Raw genomic sequence first — 17,573 nt, forward strand, 5'->3', positions numbered from 1 at the left:
TGAAAATAATTATATAGTCTATGTTTCCTTCCAGACCAACCTACACAATCTGTGAACATTTCAAGGTAATCGGTTTAGCCGTTTTTGAGTCTATACGGAACAAACACAAATTGAATTTTTATATTAGATAAACCGATCATGCGATGTTGTTTTTATACCCACCACCAAAGGATGAGGGTACATTCATTTTGTCATTCCTCGAAATATCCATTTCCGACTCTAGAAAGTATATACATTCTTGATCACCGTACAAATCTAAGACGATCTAGCCGTCTGTCCGTTGAAATTACGCTACAGTTTTGCTAAATAGAGACATTGAGTTGAAACTTTGCACAGATTCTTTTTTTGTCCATAAGCATGTTAGGTTTGAAAACGGGCTATATTGGACTATGTCTTGATATAGCCCCCATATGGACCGATTCGCCGATTTAGGGTCTTAGGCCCATAAAAGCCACATTTATTGTCCGATTTTGCTGAAATTTTGGGAATAGTTAGTTGTGTTAGGCCAGTCTACATCATTCTTCAATTTGGCTCAGATCGGTTCAGATTTGGATATAGCTGCCATATAGACCGATCCTCCAATATAGGGTCTTGGGCCCATAAAAGCCACATTTATTATGCGATTTTGCTGAAATTTGGGACAGTGAGTTGTGTTATGCCAGTCGACATCCTTCTTCAATTTGGCTCAGATCGGTCCAGATTCGGATATAGCTGCCATATAGACCGATCTCGCGATATAAGGTCTTGGGCCCATAAAAGGCGCACTTGTTATCTGATTTTGCTGAAATTTGAGACAGTGAGTTAAGTTAGGTCCTTCGACATGCTTCTTCAATTTGGCTCAGATCGGTTCAGATTTGGATATAGCTGCCATATAGATCGATATCTCGATTTATGGTTTTGGGCCCATAAAAAGCGCATTTATTGCCGCCGATGGGTTTTGGGTCTATAAACAATGCATTTATTTTCCGATTTCGCCGAAATTTGGGACAGTGAGATGTGTAAGGCCCTTCGACATCCCTCTTTAATTTGGCCCAAATCGGTTCAGATTTGGATATAGCTGCCATATTGACCGATCTCTCAATTTAAAGTCTTGGGCCCACAAAATGCACATTTATAATCCAATTTCGTTGAAATTTGGCACAGTGACTTATGTTAGGCTTTTCGACATTGGTGTCGTATATGGTTCAGATCGGTCTATATTTGGATCTAGCTACCAAAAAGACCAATTTTTTTTTCTACAAAATTGAACAATGACTTGTACTTATTAGACCACTCAATATCCGTGTCGAATTTGGACCAAATCGGACAATATTTCGATAAAGCTATAAAGCTGCTATGAGGGCATAAATTATGCATTTATCACCGGATTATGACAAAAGGTGGATTACATATACACCCGAGGTGGTGGGTATCAAAAGTTCGGCCGAACTTAACGCCTTCTTACTTGTTTTTGTTGAGAATCTGAAAGATGTTATTCTCATCCGATTGGCCAGGGGTTTTTATATTATACTTCTCTTAAACAGTTCACTAGCAAGAAAGTACTACCCATTGAAATCTCAGAAATATGGATTTAACTATGCTATCCAATACAAGGCAACACCATCCATTACATGTCGATTACCATGCTTCCTAATATCCATCAGCTTAAGTCAAACTTTTTTATATTGCAATACCTATTAGCTTAAAGAAAAAACGTCAATTAAGATAATTCCAAGCTTTCGCTTACTTTTTCCTCATTCTTCTATACAGTCCAATAGAACAAGCAAATTTCATTGAGTGCCTTTCCAAAGCGTCACACCATACACGTCTATGAAAGTATTTAACGTGTACGATGAAAAATAAACATCGTAAAATATGAGCGAGCATTCACGCTGCAAACAATGGCATAATTTGTTATTGTTTTATCTTTGGTATCAACAACCACAAAGTGGATGCGATGCTCTTAACTTGAGTATGCAATTTTGAATAATCTCAGAAATAGCATCAACTCGTTGTTGGTGTTACATTACCAACCACCTACGACGTACCCCAAGTCATGTCGTTAAAAATTTTCCAGATGCACCAGGTGTTCATAGGAAATGATGACACATCCCTCCAAATGAAGGGAAGATGAACATTTCACCTTGCTTATCTTGTGAGGTGCTTAAATTTTTGCTATAATAATATAATGATGGGAAAATACAAACATAACATACTGTAATAGATAGTCGCTACAGCAGTATCAGTATAATTTCTTATTTAGCTTTTGCTTACATGGGGATGAAAATCGGTACATGATAACAATGTTGTGTTAATGATGTACAGTGGCACAAAAAGTTGGAATAGCAAAAATGAAATTTTTAACTAAGTAACAGGGGCAAACTTCTCACATATCCATGAGTGATGATACGATTCGAGTTTAAGCTCAATGAGGTTATTGTGCGGTATTCGCAAGCGCGCCGCCATGCGGCCTATGGCACAGTGTCCAGTTATGACCCGCGTCAAGGTACTCATCGACCTCTTATCGAAAGCCAGCAACTCTCTCGTCCTCCTCCGGTCGATGAACGGCCATAGCGCCAACCATCTACCGAGCCCCATCTCGCCACCGACGCCGCCCTGGCCGTCCCTTTCATTGTGTTCTGGAGCTCCACAAATGGCGCGTAGGCAAGACCCTCCTGGTGCACTCGTCCGCCATTTCATTCCCTGGAATTTCCTCATGCCCAGGAACCCATGTCAGCGTCACATTGTGAGCCCGGAGCCTAACCAGGGACTTCAAACCATCCGCCACGCATTTTGACCTCACCATCCACGACCCTAAAACCTTGGGCGCCACCATACTGTCTATATAGATTCTGCGTTTCCAGGGCGGTTAATCCCTTACCAGAATTTCCCTTGCGGCCACTACAATGGTACATATCTCTGTCTGAAAGACCGTACACTCGCCCGACAGTCTTAGAGACATACTGTATTCAGTGCAGCAGAGTAGATCAGCCCCTGACTCCATCTTGGAGCCATCGGTGTAGTTCGAGGTCTCATCTTCCCCAAGTACAGCACTCGCCCTCCATTCTTCACTCCCAGGAAATCGAATCCCGAATGCCCTCACTCCAGTCGGCACTGGTGCCAGGTAGTCGGAGATCTTCCTCAGTCTACCCTTCGCATCCATAACACCCAGAATCGAACTGTGGCCGCAGCAATCATCCTGCCGCGTGCAGAGCACTCTCAGTCTGAGCGCGACACTGGCGGCACAGTTCGGCCTCAATGGACTGCATTTCGAGCATCGCCTCCAGGCCTGCCTGCGGTTCTCAGTGCCCCTGTGACCCCAATGCAGGCCAATCTCTGCACCTTCTCAAAGTCCCTTGCATGCGCCCTTTTCTCTGCGGCATTCCACCATACCATTGCTCCATAGGTTAGTCTCTCCGCGCCCTTTTCTCTGCGGCATTCCATCATACCATTGCTCCATAGGTCAGTACTGGTCTCACGATGGCCATATACCTCCATTAACCACAGTAGTGGTGTAGGGTATAGCAAGTAAGAGCGTGCTAAGTTCGGCCGGCCCGAATCTTATATACCCTCCACCATGGATCGCATTTGTCGAGTTCTTTGCGCGTTATCTCTTTTTAGGCAAACAAAGAATAGTGGAAAGGAATTGTTTTGCTATTGGAGATATATCAAGTTATAGTCTGATTCGAACCATAAGTATATTGAATGTTGAAGACCATAGTGGACGTCATTGGGTAATATTTCAGTTCATTCGGATAAGAATTGCGATTTGTAGGGACTCATGTAGGTTTATATGGGAGCTGTATCAGGCAATAGATACATAAAGACCATATTGGACACGTATGTCCAAGCCCGCTGTACAAAATTTCAGCCAAATCGCATAAGAATTGCGCCCTCTAGGGGCTTTAGAAGTCAAGATCCCAGATAGGTTTATATGGCATCTATATCAGGTTATGTATCGAATTGGATCATATTAATCGCAGTTGTTGGAAGTCATAACAAAAAAATTCTTGCTGAATTTCAGCCAAATCGGATGAGAATTGCTCCCTCTATTGGCTCAAGAAGTCAAGATCCAAGATCCAAGATCAGTGTATATGGCAGCTATGTCAAGTTATGGACCGATTTTAACCATACTTAGCACAGTTATTGAGAGTCATAACAGAACACTTCATACTAAATGTCAGCTAAATCGGGTAAGAATGGCGCGCTCTATCGCTCAAGACCCAAGATCGGTTTATATGGCAGCTATATCAAATTATGGACCGATTTCAACCATACTTAACACAGTTGTTTCGAGTCATAACAGAACATTTCATGGTAAATTTCACCTAAATCGGGTAAGAATGGCGCCCTCTAAGGCTCAAGACCCAAGATCGGTTTATATGGCAGCTATATCAAGTTATGAACCGATTTCAATCATACTTAGCACAGTTGTTGGGAGTCATAACAGAACACTTCATGTTAAATTTCAGTTAAATCGGGTAAGAATGGCGCCCTCTATGGCTCAAGACCCAAGATCATATAAACCTAAGTTTCAGCTAAATCGGGTAAGAATGGCGCCCTCTATGGCTCAAGACCCAAGATCGGTATATATGGCAGGTATATCAAGTTATGGACCTATTTCAACCATACTTAGCACAGTTGATGGGAGTCATAACAGAACATTTCATGCTAAATTTCAGCTAAATCGGGTAAGAATGGCGCCCTCTATGGCTCAAGACCCTGTATCAGTTTATATGGCAGCTATATCAAGTTATGGACCGATTCCAATCATTCTTCGCACAGTTGTTGGGAGTCATAACAAAACACTTCATGCAAAATTTCAGCTAAATCGGGTAAGAATGACGCCCTCTATGGCTCAAGACCCAAGATCGGTTTATATGGCAGCTATATTAAGTTATGGACCGATTCCAATCATACTTTGCACCTTGTTGGGAGTCATAACAGAACACCTATTGCTAAATTTCAGCTAAATCGGATGAGAATTACGTCCTCTATTGGCTCAAAAAGTCAAGACCCAACATCGGTTTATATGGCAGCTATATCAGGTTCTGAACCGATTTGAACCATACTTAGCACTGTTGTTGGAAGTGATACCAAAACACCACGTGCAAAATCGGGTAAGAATGGCGCCCTCTAGAGGCTTAAGAAGTCAAGACCCAAGATCGGTTTATATGGCAGCTATATTAAAACATAAACCGATTTGGTCCATTTACAATCCCAACCGACCTACACTAATAAGAAGTATTTTTGCAATATTTCAAGCGACTAGCTTTACTCCTTCGAAATTTAGCGTGCTTTCGACAGACGGACGGACGAACGGACATGGCTTGATCGATATAAAATGTCATGACGATCAGGAATATATATACCTACTGGGGTCTTAGATGCCTATTTCGAGGTGTCGGAATGACAAAATTTAGGGGGTATCCCCCATCCTATGGTGGAGGGTATAAAAAAAAAGATTGTTAAAAAGCAATCCCTTGTCAAAATTAATTTTTTTGTCAAAAATTTTGACGAAACTTCAAGAAAAACGATTGGAAAATTCATCGAAAATGTTTTTCCATAAAATGTTACCTCAATAAAATTATCTATATATAAAGACTTTGCTGAAAATTTGAGCCGTTTTTGCTTTTTTTTATTTTCTATATGTTTTTGTATTTTCATGCCATTTATGCCTCTCAAAAGAAAAACTTAGTTGGCACTATTCTCTGTGTTTAGAACATCTAATTTGCTTGGTTGTTACGATGACTTAACACAAAATAGAATCTCAATTAGACCTTCTATGGTAAGCGCTAAAAGTTTGAATAGCACTAAAGTTTATCAACGCTTTGTGCTGACAAACAACCATATACAAGTTTATAATAACCCATTCAAAGGATACAAAGTCAAAGAAAAATGAACATCATGCGATTTGTTGCAGAAATATGAAAAGTGTGAAGAGAGTCTCACATTAACATAAAGGACTTTAGAATAAAGAAAAAACACAACCTACTACTTTTAAGTCGATATTTTGAATTTGTGTAATTCTATGGCAAGTGGGCTTTTTATTTCATGAGAAATAGAGCTGAAGTTCATATAGTTTCAGTTTTCATGATTAATTTTGAGCCGCTTAGAAATTATTCCTCCAAATCTTATTTATTTAAATACCTAATGCCTAAACGATTAAATTTTTCCTTAGGAGACAACACATGCTTCCATCTGTTTAGCTTTTAACACCACCTCCCCCCTAATTTCACAAATGTTTCATAATGTGAGACAAGCTTTAATTGTTTCCACATTACTGAAAATGTTCAAAGATAATGTGTTCAACTGCTACAAAGGACAAATGAGAAGCACAATCTATGCATTTCAATGAATAACAACTCAGAGAGCAGCAAATGCATGCAAGCACGTTACTCACATACAAAGCCACATGCTCAAATGTGCATGGTGGCGTATACGTGTGTGTGTGTGTGTGTGTATGTGTATGCATAAACCATACGCCACCCATGAAGCATTCAATTGCACTTGACTTTATTTTAATATCCGTAATGGAGTTTTCCCTTTCAATGAGCCCTCTCATATCAAGACACACACACACAACCATACAATGTATTATCATTGAACTAGAAAGAGTATGAAAGTATGAGTATGCAAGTATGAGACAATATGTTTGAAATTTGTAAAGTAGATAACTATGACTACGGCGGTGGATGTAGCATAAATATTGCAGCTGCAGCAAATGCTTTTTGTCAAAGGCCACATTGAGTCTGGGCTGTAGAGGGGCACAGCGATAGAGAGTGGGCTAAGAGCTTTCTCATTTCCTTCGAAACAATTAGTTTGAGTTTCCTTTGTCGTTTTGTGCTCTATCGCCCTGTCTCCTCTACTCTCATCACACTCTCTTCTATGGCATATTGTGCAAATACCTCTTCTTGAACTGCGCCCCTTCTCCCCCTTCTCAGTGTGGTCTTCGTATTAATAATGTCGATGATTATCAGGGATTAATGTTAGATTCTCTTGGCAAGAACAAAAGCATAGAGATAAAGAAGGGAAACTATGACTTATTGCTTTGCATCTCACAAATGACACCCAAGTTTTTGTTCTCAAGATATATGGAAGATGGCAGATGGCGAAGGCCCAAACCAAAACCTTTAGCTTCACCTCTTCACTGCTGTTTATGGTTCATTACACTAATGCATATGGGTTTGATTTACCATGACTGATGGCAATTCTAGTTGAAAACTAAGACATTGTAAAATCCCAAAGACTTAAGACAGAGTCCTCAAACCATTGCTTGAATCAGTTTGGAGAGGGTCATTATTAAGTTGAAAATGCTTACATTTTTGAAATTAAGCTTTAATGAAATCGAAATGTATATTTAATGAAATTGAATTGAAGATAAGAAATTTTAAAGCCATCACAGGTCTAAAGTTACTCTAGAAATATATTGGGTTGCCCAAAAAGTAATTGCGGATTTTTCATATAGTCGGGGTTGACAAATTTTTTCACAGCTTGTGACTCTGTAATTGCATTCTTTCTTCTGTCAGTTATCAGCTGTTACTTTTAGCTTGCTTTAGAAAAAAACGTGTAAATAAAGTATATTTGATTAAAGTTCATTCTAATTTAAAAAAAAAAAAAAACATTTTGGGCAACCCAATAGAAAACATACAATATGATACTCATTTTAAAAGTTTTGTGCAAAGGCTTAGACTTATGGGTCATTTGAAATCTATACTGAACCACATCAATAGGAAGAGAAGGATAGACGGATATGCTTCTATCGACTTAGAATGTGAAGGTGATTTTGCTTACAGATTGGAAAATCTAAAGACTGAAAGGAATGAGAATCTTAAGTGGAACTTTTTGGAATTTTTGTTGCGAGATAGGCATACATCAGATGTTATATAATTTTCGTCACCTCAGGCGTACATGATGGGGAGTCTACAGGTTAAGTTTAAGTGTCAGTCTGACATCAGACTCACTTAGAAGTTTTCGTCCATTGTGATACCACAGGAACCGAAGAGGGAAAATGCTCCCTAGTGTCTACCGTTGAACCATCCTGATCGCTTTAATAAGCCCAATAACTTGCGAATGTTCACATCCGCTAAATCAGATAGGTTCTCAAAGAAATGAGAACCTAAAGTGGAGCTCCTTCTAACTGCTAGTGCGAAATACACACACACACACACACAGAAGGTGTTCTATAGTCTCTTCTTCTTCGATGTTCCTACAGCTTCTGCAAAAGCCTTTGCTGGCTACCTTCAGTCTTTTAGCATGTTTTCCGATTAGACAGTCTCCTGTCATAACGGACACAATGACTGAGACGTCTGTTCTAGTCAATGACAGCAAAGCAGTAGAGCTCTTCAAGTCTAGATTAGGCCACATAGTTTTGGAATGCTCACAGTCCCCTCTTTGTGACCATTTATCATTCGTTGCCCTTCAGGCCTGGTCCTGAAAACTTAGCTTACATGTCGCTAGAGGCAAATGCAAATTTTGCCCATGAACATTCCACTGAGGAACAGGGGCAAACTTCTCACATGAGTGCAATGAGTGCAGTCCGAGTCAAGTTTAAGCTCAATGATAAGGGACCACCTTTTTATAGTCGAATCCGAACGGCGTGCCACAGTGCGACACCTCTTTGGGGAGAAGTTTTACATGGCATAGTACCTCACAAATGTTGCCAGCACTAGGAGGGGAAAAACCTGATCTCGCCAGGATTCGAACCCAGGTCATTGGCGGACATGCTAACCTCTGCGCTACGGTGGCCTCCTGTCGCTAGAGGCATACCCACAGATTCCAGTATCCCTGGAAAGTGTAAGGTAGTTCCTAGTCTCACAAGCTCGTCTGCTTTAGAATTCCCTGGGATATCTCTGTGGCCCGGCACCCAGTACAGGTGAATTTTGAACAGTTCAGCCATCTCATTGAGAGATCTGCGACAGTCGAGGGCGGTTTTTGTAGTCATTCCACCACTTCCTTAATTGCAAGGATCTCTGCTTGATACATACTGCAGTGGTCGGGTTACATTTTCGATATGACCAGTTCTAGATCTTAAGGGTACAACCCAAAGCCCACCTGGTCGTTTAGTTTGGAACCATCCGTATAGAAGTGTATGTTACTTCTGCTACCAGGGATATTGTAGTTCCAAATGGTTCTATCAGGAATAATGGAACAGTAATTTTTTATCAAAAAGCGGCTTAAGTAGGGTATTATTCACACTGCCTGGAACATTGGATATGGTATCAAGTATAACACAGTGTTCGTGGCCGCCTCATAACCAATGAGAAAGCTCCCTTAACCTCAAGGCAGTGGTCACTGCAATTTGTCTAGCCACAATGTCCAGAGGCATAAGATGAAGCATTTAACTCAGTGCATCAGATGGTGTCGTCCTCAGTGCGGCTGTGATGCATGGATCCGGTTGAGTACTAAACAGTAGGTGGATTTTTGAAGCGCTGTCCACCAGACCACAACACCATATAGCATTATAGGTCTGACAACTGCAGTATATGCCCAGTGCATGACGCGCGGTCTAAACCCCCAACGTTTGCCAATGGCTCTCTTGCAGGTTTTTAGGGCAAGAGTGGCCTTTCTTGCCCTTTCCAAAATGTTGGATTTTAAGTTCAATTTACTGTCCAGCAAAACACCCTGGTATTTTGCACTTTCTGTAAATGGAACATTCTCTCCTCCCAAGGAGACAGGTGCCACTGTAGGTAACTCGTATCTCTTGCTGAAAAGAACTTCTACTGTATTGTACGGATTTACAACTAGACTTCCTTGGAACAAAGAAATTGGGGATCACGGTTGGACATTACATAAATAAATGGCCAGTATCCGAGTTCGTGGTGTGCTCGGATTACTAGTGCGGGGGTTGATTCCCAGCATAGGACTTGGTTAGTTGCTAATGTGCTATCACAATGGTCTTAGAATTGTTTAAGTGAGTCTGTAAATGACTACCACTCTTGCCTTACTTCTCCTCAACGTCTTCATAGCTTTTGCTGAGTGTAGAATTCCACTTAGCACATCAAATGGCAGCTTCTTCAGTGTAACTGTGATGCACAGTGTCTAATATCTTCCATTGGATTCCAAATGGGTTCTGAATCCGCGAATAGTCCTCTGGCTCTACAAGAGCGTGATAAGTCCAATACTTACTTACGTCTCAGTAGTTGGTGGACTGCTATGGAGAAAAAGTGCAACATAGGCACCATACAACAGGTTCAGAAAACATAGGCGGAGCGATGGGGACCACGCCCAATAGGGCACTGAAGACTGTTCTAGATATCCGACCCATTAGCATACATATTATGTGTAAAGCAGCCACTGCGGCTATGAGACTTAAGGTGATGGGAGAATGGATTGAGGATGGGAGCAGCTCATACCATCGCGATATAATCGAGGCGACGATTGGCAACCTGGAAGGAAGGGAAGAGGTTTCCGATCGGATACCTAAGACGACACTTGTGGTCAAGTTCGAGGCACTGCTCCCAGCAGCACAGTCTTGGATTGACCGAACCCTACTACTGCCATCAGGGAGATCATGTTACACGGATGGATCAAAGCTAGAGGACAGAGTGGGCATGGGGGCTTACATTAAAAATACCATCGCGGTATAATCGAGGCGACAATAGGAAACCTGGAAAGAAGAGGAGAGGTTTCCGATCGGATACCTGAGATGTACCTTGAAGTCGAGTGAGAGGCACTGCTGCCATCGGCACAGTCTTGGATTGACCGAACCCTAGTATTGCCATCTGGCAGATCACGTTACAAGGATGGATCAAACCTAGAGGACAGAGTGGGCCTGGGGGTCTACATTGACAACCCAGGGACTGAGATCTTTTTTAGACTGCCTGACCATAGTACGGTCCTGCAGGCGGAGATCCGGGCGATCACGGAATGCGTGAGGTGGTGTGGTGCCAAAGCGAAGACATCGAGTGTAAACATCTTTACGGACAGTAAAATTGCCATTAGGGCAATAAGAATTAGGACAGTAAGGTCACGAACAGTCTAGCAGTGTAAGAAGGAGATTAACGCCTTGTCTGAGGATGGCAAATCCGCATCCGCATCATTTGGGTGCCGGGCCATAACCGAGTAAGGGGGAATGAAAGGGCAGACGATTTGATGGTGAAGGCCAGAGGACTGCCGTCAACAAACATGGTTTCTGGTCGACGCAGTCCCAGTTTAGGGCGTGGGCGACGAATGCGCATACAACATGTGGAACAGAGAAACGGTCGGTAGGACGACGAAAATCGTACGGGGTGATCCAGATCGTGAGAAGACGATGCTATTACTAAAAGGAGGAGGTCAGTATAGCTATTGGTAGCAAAACGGGACACATATGACTACGAGCTCACTTACGTTAAATCGGTGCGGCAAATCATAGCATGTGTAAGGCATGCGGGGAGGATGATAAGACGTTGGGGCATTTCCTTTGTCATTACCCGGCTTTCGCCTCTTTCAGATACAGGCACTTAGGGGAGGACACAATACCAGACTTGAACCAACTTAGGGGCGTGACATGGAGAACAATTAAGGATTTTGCAAGTTGTAAGGAACTCCTGACTTAGATTTTCTCTTTCAAGGTTACGTTTTTGTACCCACTACCGAAGGATGTGGGTATATTCATTTCGTTTGCAACACATCGAAATATCCATTTCCGACCCTATAATCTTGATAGTTGTAAAAATCTAAGTCGATCTAGCCATGTCCGTCCGTCTGTCTGTTGAAATCAAGGTACAGTCATTAAAAATAGAGATATTGATATTGCACAGATCTTTTTTGTCCATAATCAGGTTAAGTTCAAAGATGGGCTATATCGGACTATATCTTAATATAGCCCCCAAATAGACTGATCCGCCGATTTAAGGTCTTAGGCCCTTAAAAGCCACATTTATTATCCGATTTTGCTGAAATTTGGGACAATGAGTTGTGTTAGCATACTCAACATTTTTCTTCAGTTTGGCCCCGATCGGTCTAGATTTGGATATAGCTGTCATATAGACCGATCCGCTGATTTAAGGTCTTGGGCCCATGACAGGCACATTTATTGTCCAATTTTGCCAAAATTTGGGGCAGTGAGTTGTGTTAGGGCTTGGACATCGTTCTTTAATTTGACCCAGATCGGTCCAGATTTGAATATAGCTGCCATATAAGCCGATCTATCGATTTAAGGTTTTGGGCCCATAAAAGGCACATTTATAATCCGATTTTGTCAAAATTTGAGTGAATTGTGTTAGGCCCTTCAACATCCTTCTTCTGATCGGTCCAGATTTGGATATAGCTGTCCTATAGACCGATCTCTCGATTTAAGGTTTTGGGCCCATAAAAGGCACATTTATAATCCGATTTTGTCAAAATTTGGGAGAGTGAATTGTGTTAGGCCATTCGACATCCTTCTTCAATTTGGCTCTGATCGGTCCAGATTTGGATATAGCTGCCATATAGACCGATCACTTGATTTAAAGTTTTGGGCCCATAAAAGCCGCATTTGTTGTCCGATGTGGCCGAAATTTGGGACAAGTAGTTGTGTTAGGCCCTTCGGCATCTTTCTGCAATTTGGCCCAGTTCGGTCTAGATTTGAGTATAGCTGCCATGTAGACCGATCTCTCGATTTAAGGTCTTGGACCCATTAAAAACGCATTTATTGTTCGATTTCGACAAAATTTGTGTCAGTGAGTTATGTTAGGCCCTTCGTTATCCCTCTTCAATTTGGCTCTGATCGGTCCAGATTTGGATATAGCTGCTATATCGACCGATCTCTCAATTTGAGGTCTTGAGCCCAATATCGCCGAAATTTGGGTCAATGAGTTATGTTAGGCTATCTTTCTGCAATTTGGCCCATTTCGGTCCAGGTTTGGTTATATTGGGTTGCCCAAAAAGTAATTGCGGATTTTTTAAAAGAAAGTAAATGCATTTTTAATAAAACTTAGAATGAACTTTAATCAAATATACTTTTTTTACACTTTTTTTCTAAAGCAAGCTAGAAGTAACAGCTGATAACTGACAGAAGAAAGAATGAAATTACAGAGTCACAAGCTGTGAAAAAATTTGTCAACGCCGACTATATGAAAAATCCGCAATTACTTTTTGGGCAACCCAATAGTTGCCATAAAGACCGATCTCTCGATTTATTGTCTTGGGCCCATAAAAGGCGCATTTATCATCCGATTTCGACGAAATTTGGGACAGTGACTATTGTTAGGCTTTTCAACATCCGTGTCGCATATAGTTCAGATCGGTTTATATTTGGATATAGCTACAAAAACATTTTGTTCTACATAATTGAACAATGACTAGTACTTAATAGACCATTCAATGACCGTGCCGAATTTGGTCCAAATCGGACCATATTTCGACACAGCTGCTATGGGATCATAAATTATGCACTTTTCTTCGGATTTTGACGAAAGGTGGTTTACTTATATACCCGAGGTGGTGGATATCCAAAGTTCGGCCCGTCCGAACTTAACGATTTTTACTTGTTGATAATAATTTTTACAATCGGATGTTAGAATTTTTAATAACTTTTTCGAAAAGCCATAAAATCCTATAAATGTTTGTGTGTTTTGCTGACTGTGGCCATTATAATACAGTCCATCAAACCAAGGCTATCTTAAAATAGTGATTAACAAATTTGTATAAGACAAAATGCATGATTAAGTCCAAATTGAAAGTTTCAAGAGTTTCATATGTACCCCTACATTGCTTTATGTGAGATTTTTTACAATTTAAGAATCTTCTTAGGTGGTTATGTCCAAAGATTTTTCCTTTTTCTCACCTACCACTCATTTGAAATGTCTTTTTTTACTTAAGTTAAATAAAATTATTTTTAAGAAAATCGAGTTGTGTCCAAGCGAATTTTCAACACATTCATAATCACTTTTGCATTAATACTTATCATTACAATAAATTGGTTTATGTCAATACAAGATCAGTCATACATATTTGTAGAACTTTATCAACTTATCCCAAAAAACAAACTTTTTATTTTATTAAATTGAGATTTTTATATCATATGCATCCCTTTTGTGTGTTTTCCACCACTTTCAGTATCACTTTTCAATGTATGAAAAAATATTTTTATTAAAAATAACTCAAAATATATGATTTATAAACCAAATTACAAAAATCAATATTTTTTATAAATTTTTCTTCTTCACAAAAAAAAAAAAATTTTAAAAATAAACAAAAATTAAAAAAAAAAAAAAAAACAGTTTGCAAAAGCAAGTTAGCGTGATGAGTATGAATCTCTCGGCAAAATTGGATGAGCTGCAGAGAGGCGATCGACACTTGGAGACAACAGTCGCCCTGTGTGAAATTCGAACACAACTGCAGGAACTCACAAAATCCGTGGAAAGTTGTCAAAGTGAAGTGTCCGAGGTGAGTTATAAAATAAATGATTTAAGAACCCAAAACTCTTAAAACTTAAAATCATTTGTCTCTTCTTCTTTCGTCTCTTTCTTTCTATTTTCTTTATATTTTAGGTTAAACGTGACATGGTTGCGATTAAACATGAATTGGACACTGTACAACAAGTCAAAGAAGAAATCGAAGAACTGCGCGAATACGTTGACAGATTGGAAGAGCACACCCACAGAAGGAAGCTAAGACTTTTAGAACAAGTTTGTAGCTTAAATTATTTGCCATGTTGTGTAATTATAATATTTAAGAAAAAATGCAAACAATTTCAATACCAATCATTTTGAAACTCATACCAAATACAGAAATGCAAAAAAGAAAAAAGAATATCCAAAAAATCAAAACAGAAAAAAAACTTCCCAAAAAACAAGACGACAACATATCCAAAACCAACATTAACCAATTACAAAATTTACACTGGGCGTAAATTAAAATATGTCACAAAAAATCACTAAATTAGGAGTAAATTATAAAAAAACAAAAAATCCAAAAAAAAATCCGACATTGATTTTACGAGAAAATATCTCCGAAAATTCCCTAAACATTTTTTTGAATTTGTATTCAGTCGAAATTTGGAATTTTTTAGAAATATTTTCAAAATTTTCAATTCTATCGAAATTTTTAAAAAACTGAATTTCAAAGAAACAATTTACTTAAAATTCGATTTAAACAAAAAAACAAGTAAAAGCGTGCTTAGTTCGGCCAGGCCGAATCTTATATACCCTCCACCGATCGTATTTTTCGAGCACTTTTCCCGATATCTCTTTGTAGGCACACAAAGGATAAAAGTAAAGAATTGCTATGCCATTGGAGCTACATTAAGTTATGGTTCATTTTGGACCATAATTGTATTGAATGTTGATGCAATAGGCAGTGCAATAGGCAGATCAGTTTATAGAGGAGCTGTATTGCGCCCTCTAGAGTCACAAAGAAGTCAAGATCCCGGATCCACGGATCCCTTTAGGGGCTGAAGAAGTACAATAGGGAGATCGGTTTATAGGGGAGCTGTATTACGCTCTCTAGAGTCTCAAGAAGTCAAGATCACGGATCAGTTTATATGGCAGCTATATCAGTTTATAAACCAATATAAACCATATTTGTTGGAAATCATAAAACAACACCTCATGCAAAATTTCAGCAAAATCGGATAAGAATTGTGCCCTCTAGTGGCTCAAGAATTCTTATCGCGAGATAGGTTTATATGGCGGCTATATCAGCATATGGACTGATTTAGACCATACTTAACACAGTTGTTGGAAGTTAAAATAAAACACTTCGTACAAAATTTCGGCCAAATCGGATAAGAATTGCGCCCTCTAGAAGCTCAAGAAGTCAAGGCCCAAGATCGGTTTATATGGTAGCTATATCAAGTTATCAACCGATTTCGACCATACATGAAACAGTTATTGGAAGTCATACCAAAACGATATATGCAAAATTTCAACCATATTGGTTAAGAATTGCGCCATCTAGTAACTCAAGAAGTCATGACCCGAAATCGGTTTATATGACAGCTATATCAAGTTATCAACCGATTTCGACCATACATAAAACTGTTGTTGGAAGTCATACCACAACGACATGTGCAAAATTTCAACCATATTGCATAAGAAATGCGCCCTCTAGAAGCCCAAGAAGTCTAATAGGGAGGTCAGTTTATTTGGGGGCTATATCAGGATATGGACTGATTTAGACCATACCTGACAGTTGATGAAATTCAAAAAAAAACACTTCGTGCAAAATTTCGGCCAAATCGGATAAGAATTGAGCCCTCTAGAAGCTCAAGAAGTCAAGACCCAAGATCGGTTTCCAATCGGGAAATCGGTTTATATGGCAGCTATATCAGGTTATAAACTGATTTAGACCATACTTGAAACAGTTGTTGGGAGTCATACCACAACACTTCATGCAAAATTCCGGCCCAATCGGCAAGATCGGTTTCCAATCGGGAAATCGGTTTATATGGCTGCCATATCAGGTTATAAACCGATTTAGACCATACTTGAAACATTTGTTGGGAGTCATACCAAAACACTTCATGCAAAATTTCGGCCAAATCGGATAAGAATTGCGCCCTCTAGACGCTCAAGACCCATGATAGGTTTATATGGCAGCTATATCAGGTTATGAACCGATTTGAACCATACTTAGCACAGTTGTTGGAAGTGATACCAAAACACCACGTGCAAAATTTCAGTCAACTCGGATAACAATTGCGCCCCCTAGAGGTTCAAGAAGTCAAGACCCTAAATCGGTTTATGTGGCAGCTTTATCAAAACATAGACCAATTTGGCCCATTTACAATCCCAACCGACCTACACTAATAAGAAGTATTTGTGCAAAATTTGAAGAACCTAGCTTTACTCTTGCGAGAGTTAGCGTTCTTTCCACAGACGGACGTACAGGCGGACTGACACGGCTAGATCGACTTAAAATGTCATGACGTTCAAGAATATGAATACTTTATGGGGTCTTAGACGCATATTTCGAGGTGTTACAAACGGAATGACGAAATTAGTATACCCCCATCCTATGGTGGAGGGTATACAAATAATTACCTTTACTTCACCCAAAGGGAGTGAGTGGAGCTAATGACCATGAAAATGAATATCATTAGAAAAGAAATTGCCAAACGAAAGTTGGATTTGACAACACGCCTTCGGCAAACGTTTTTAGCATGACGAGTGCTATCTTCAGTACCGTAGTGTTCATTGTTTGATATTTTGCAGTATCAAACTTAATTCCAAAAGGAAATGGCATATTGGATGTTAAGTTTGACTTTCACAAGCCAATTTCTGCGCCTTTGGATCAATATTGGAGGCCACCGTAGCGCATAGGTTAGCATGTCCGCCTACGACGCTGAACAGCTGGGTTCGAATCCCCTCCTAATGCTGCCAACATTTGTGAGGTACTATCCCATGTAAAACTTCTCTCCAAAGAGGTGTCGCACTGCGGCACGCCATTCGGACTCGGCTATAAAAGGGAGGCCCCTTATCATTGGGCTTAAACTTGAATAGGACTGCACTCATTGCACTCATGTGAGAAGTTTGGCCCTGTTCCTTAATGGAATGTTCATGGGCAAAATTTGCAATTTTGCAATATTTATATCAATATCTTTTCATGTGTGAATGTTGCTTCTATTTCTCTCAGTGTGATTTCAACGTAACGTAAATAAATATTTTTTAGCATTTTTCGAAAATCAC

General features: G+C 39.9%; 1 protein-coding gene across 1 annotated transcript in view; it reads left to right on the forward strand.

Annotated features, from left to right (window-relative positions):
• LOC106093246 (glucose transporter type 1) overlaps window positions 1-17,573 on the forward strand; it is a 308,325-nt gene that overhangs the window by 178,869 nt on the left and 111,883 nt on the right. The window contains exons 7-8 of the mRNA XM_059368524.1: window positions 14,166-14,331; window positions 14,436-14,573. Of these exons, the coding sequence (XP_059224507.1) occupies window positions 14,166-14,331; window positions 14,436-14,573 (304 nt within the window). The remainder of the gene's footprint in view (window positions 1-14,165; window positions 14,332-14,435; window positions 14,574-17,573) is intronic.

The sequence above is a fragment of the Stomoxys calcitrans genome, chromosome 1 (assembly GCF_963082655.1).
Source record: "Stomoxys calcitrans chromosome 1, idStoCalc2.1, whole genome shotgun sequence".
Lineage (NCBI taxonomy): Eukaryota > Metazoa > Arthropoda > Insecta > Diptera > Muscidae > Stomoxys > Stomoxys calcitrans.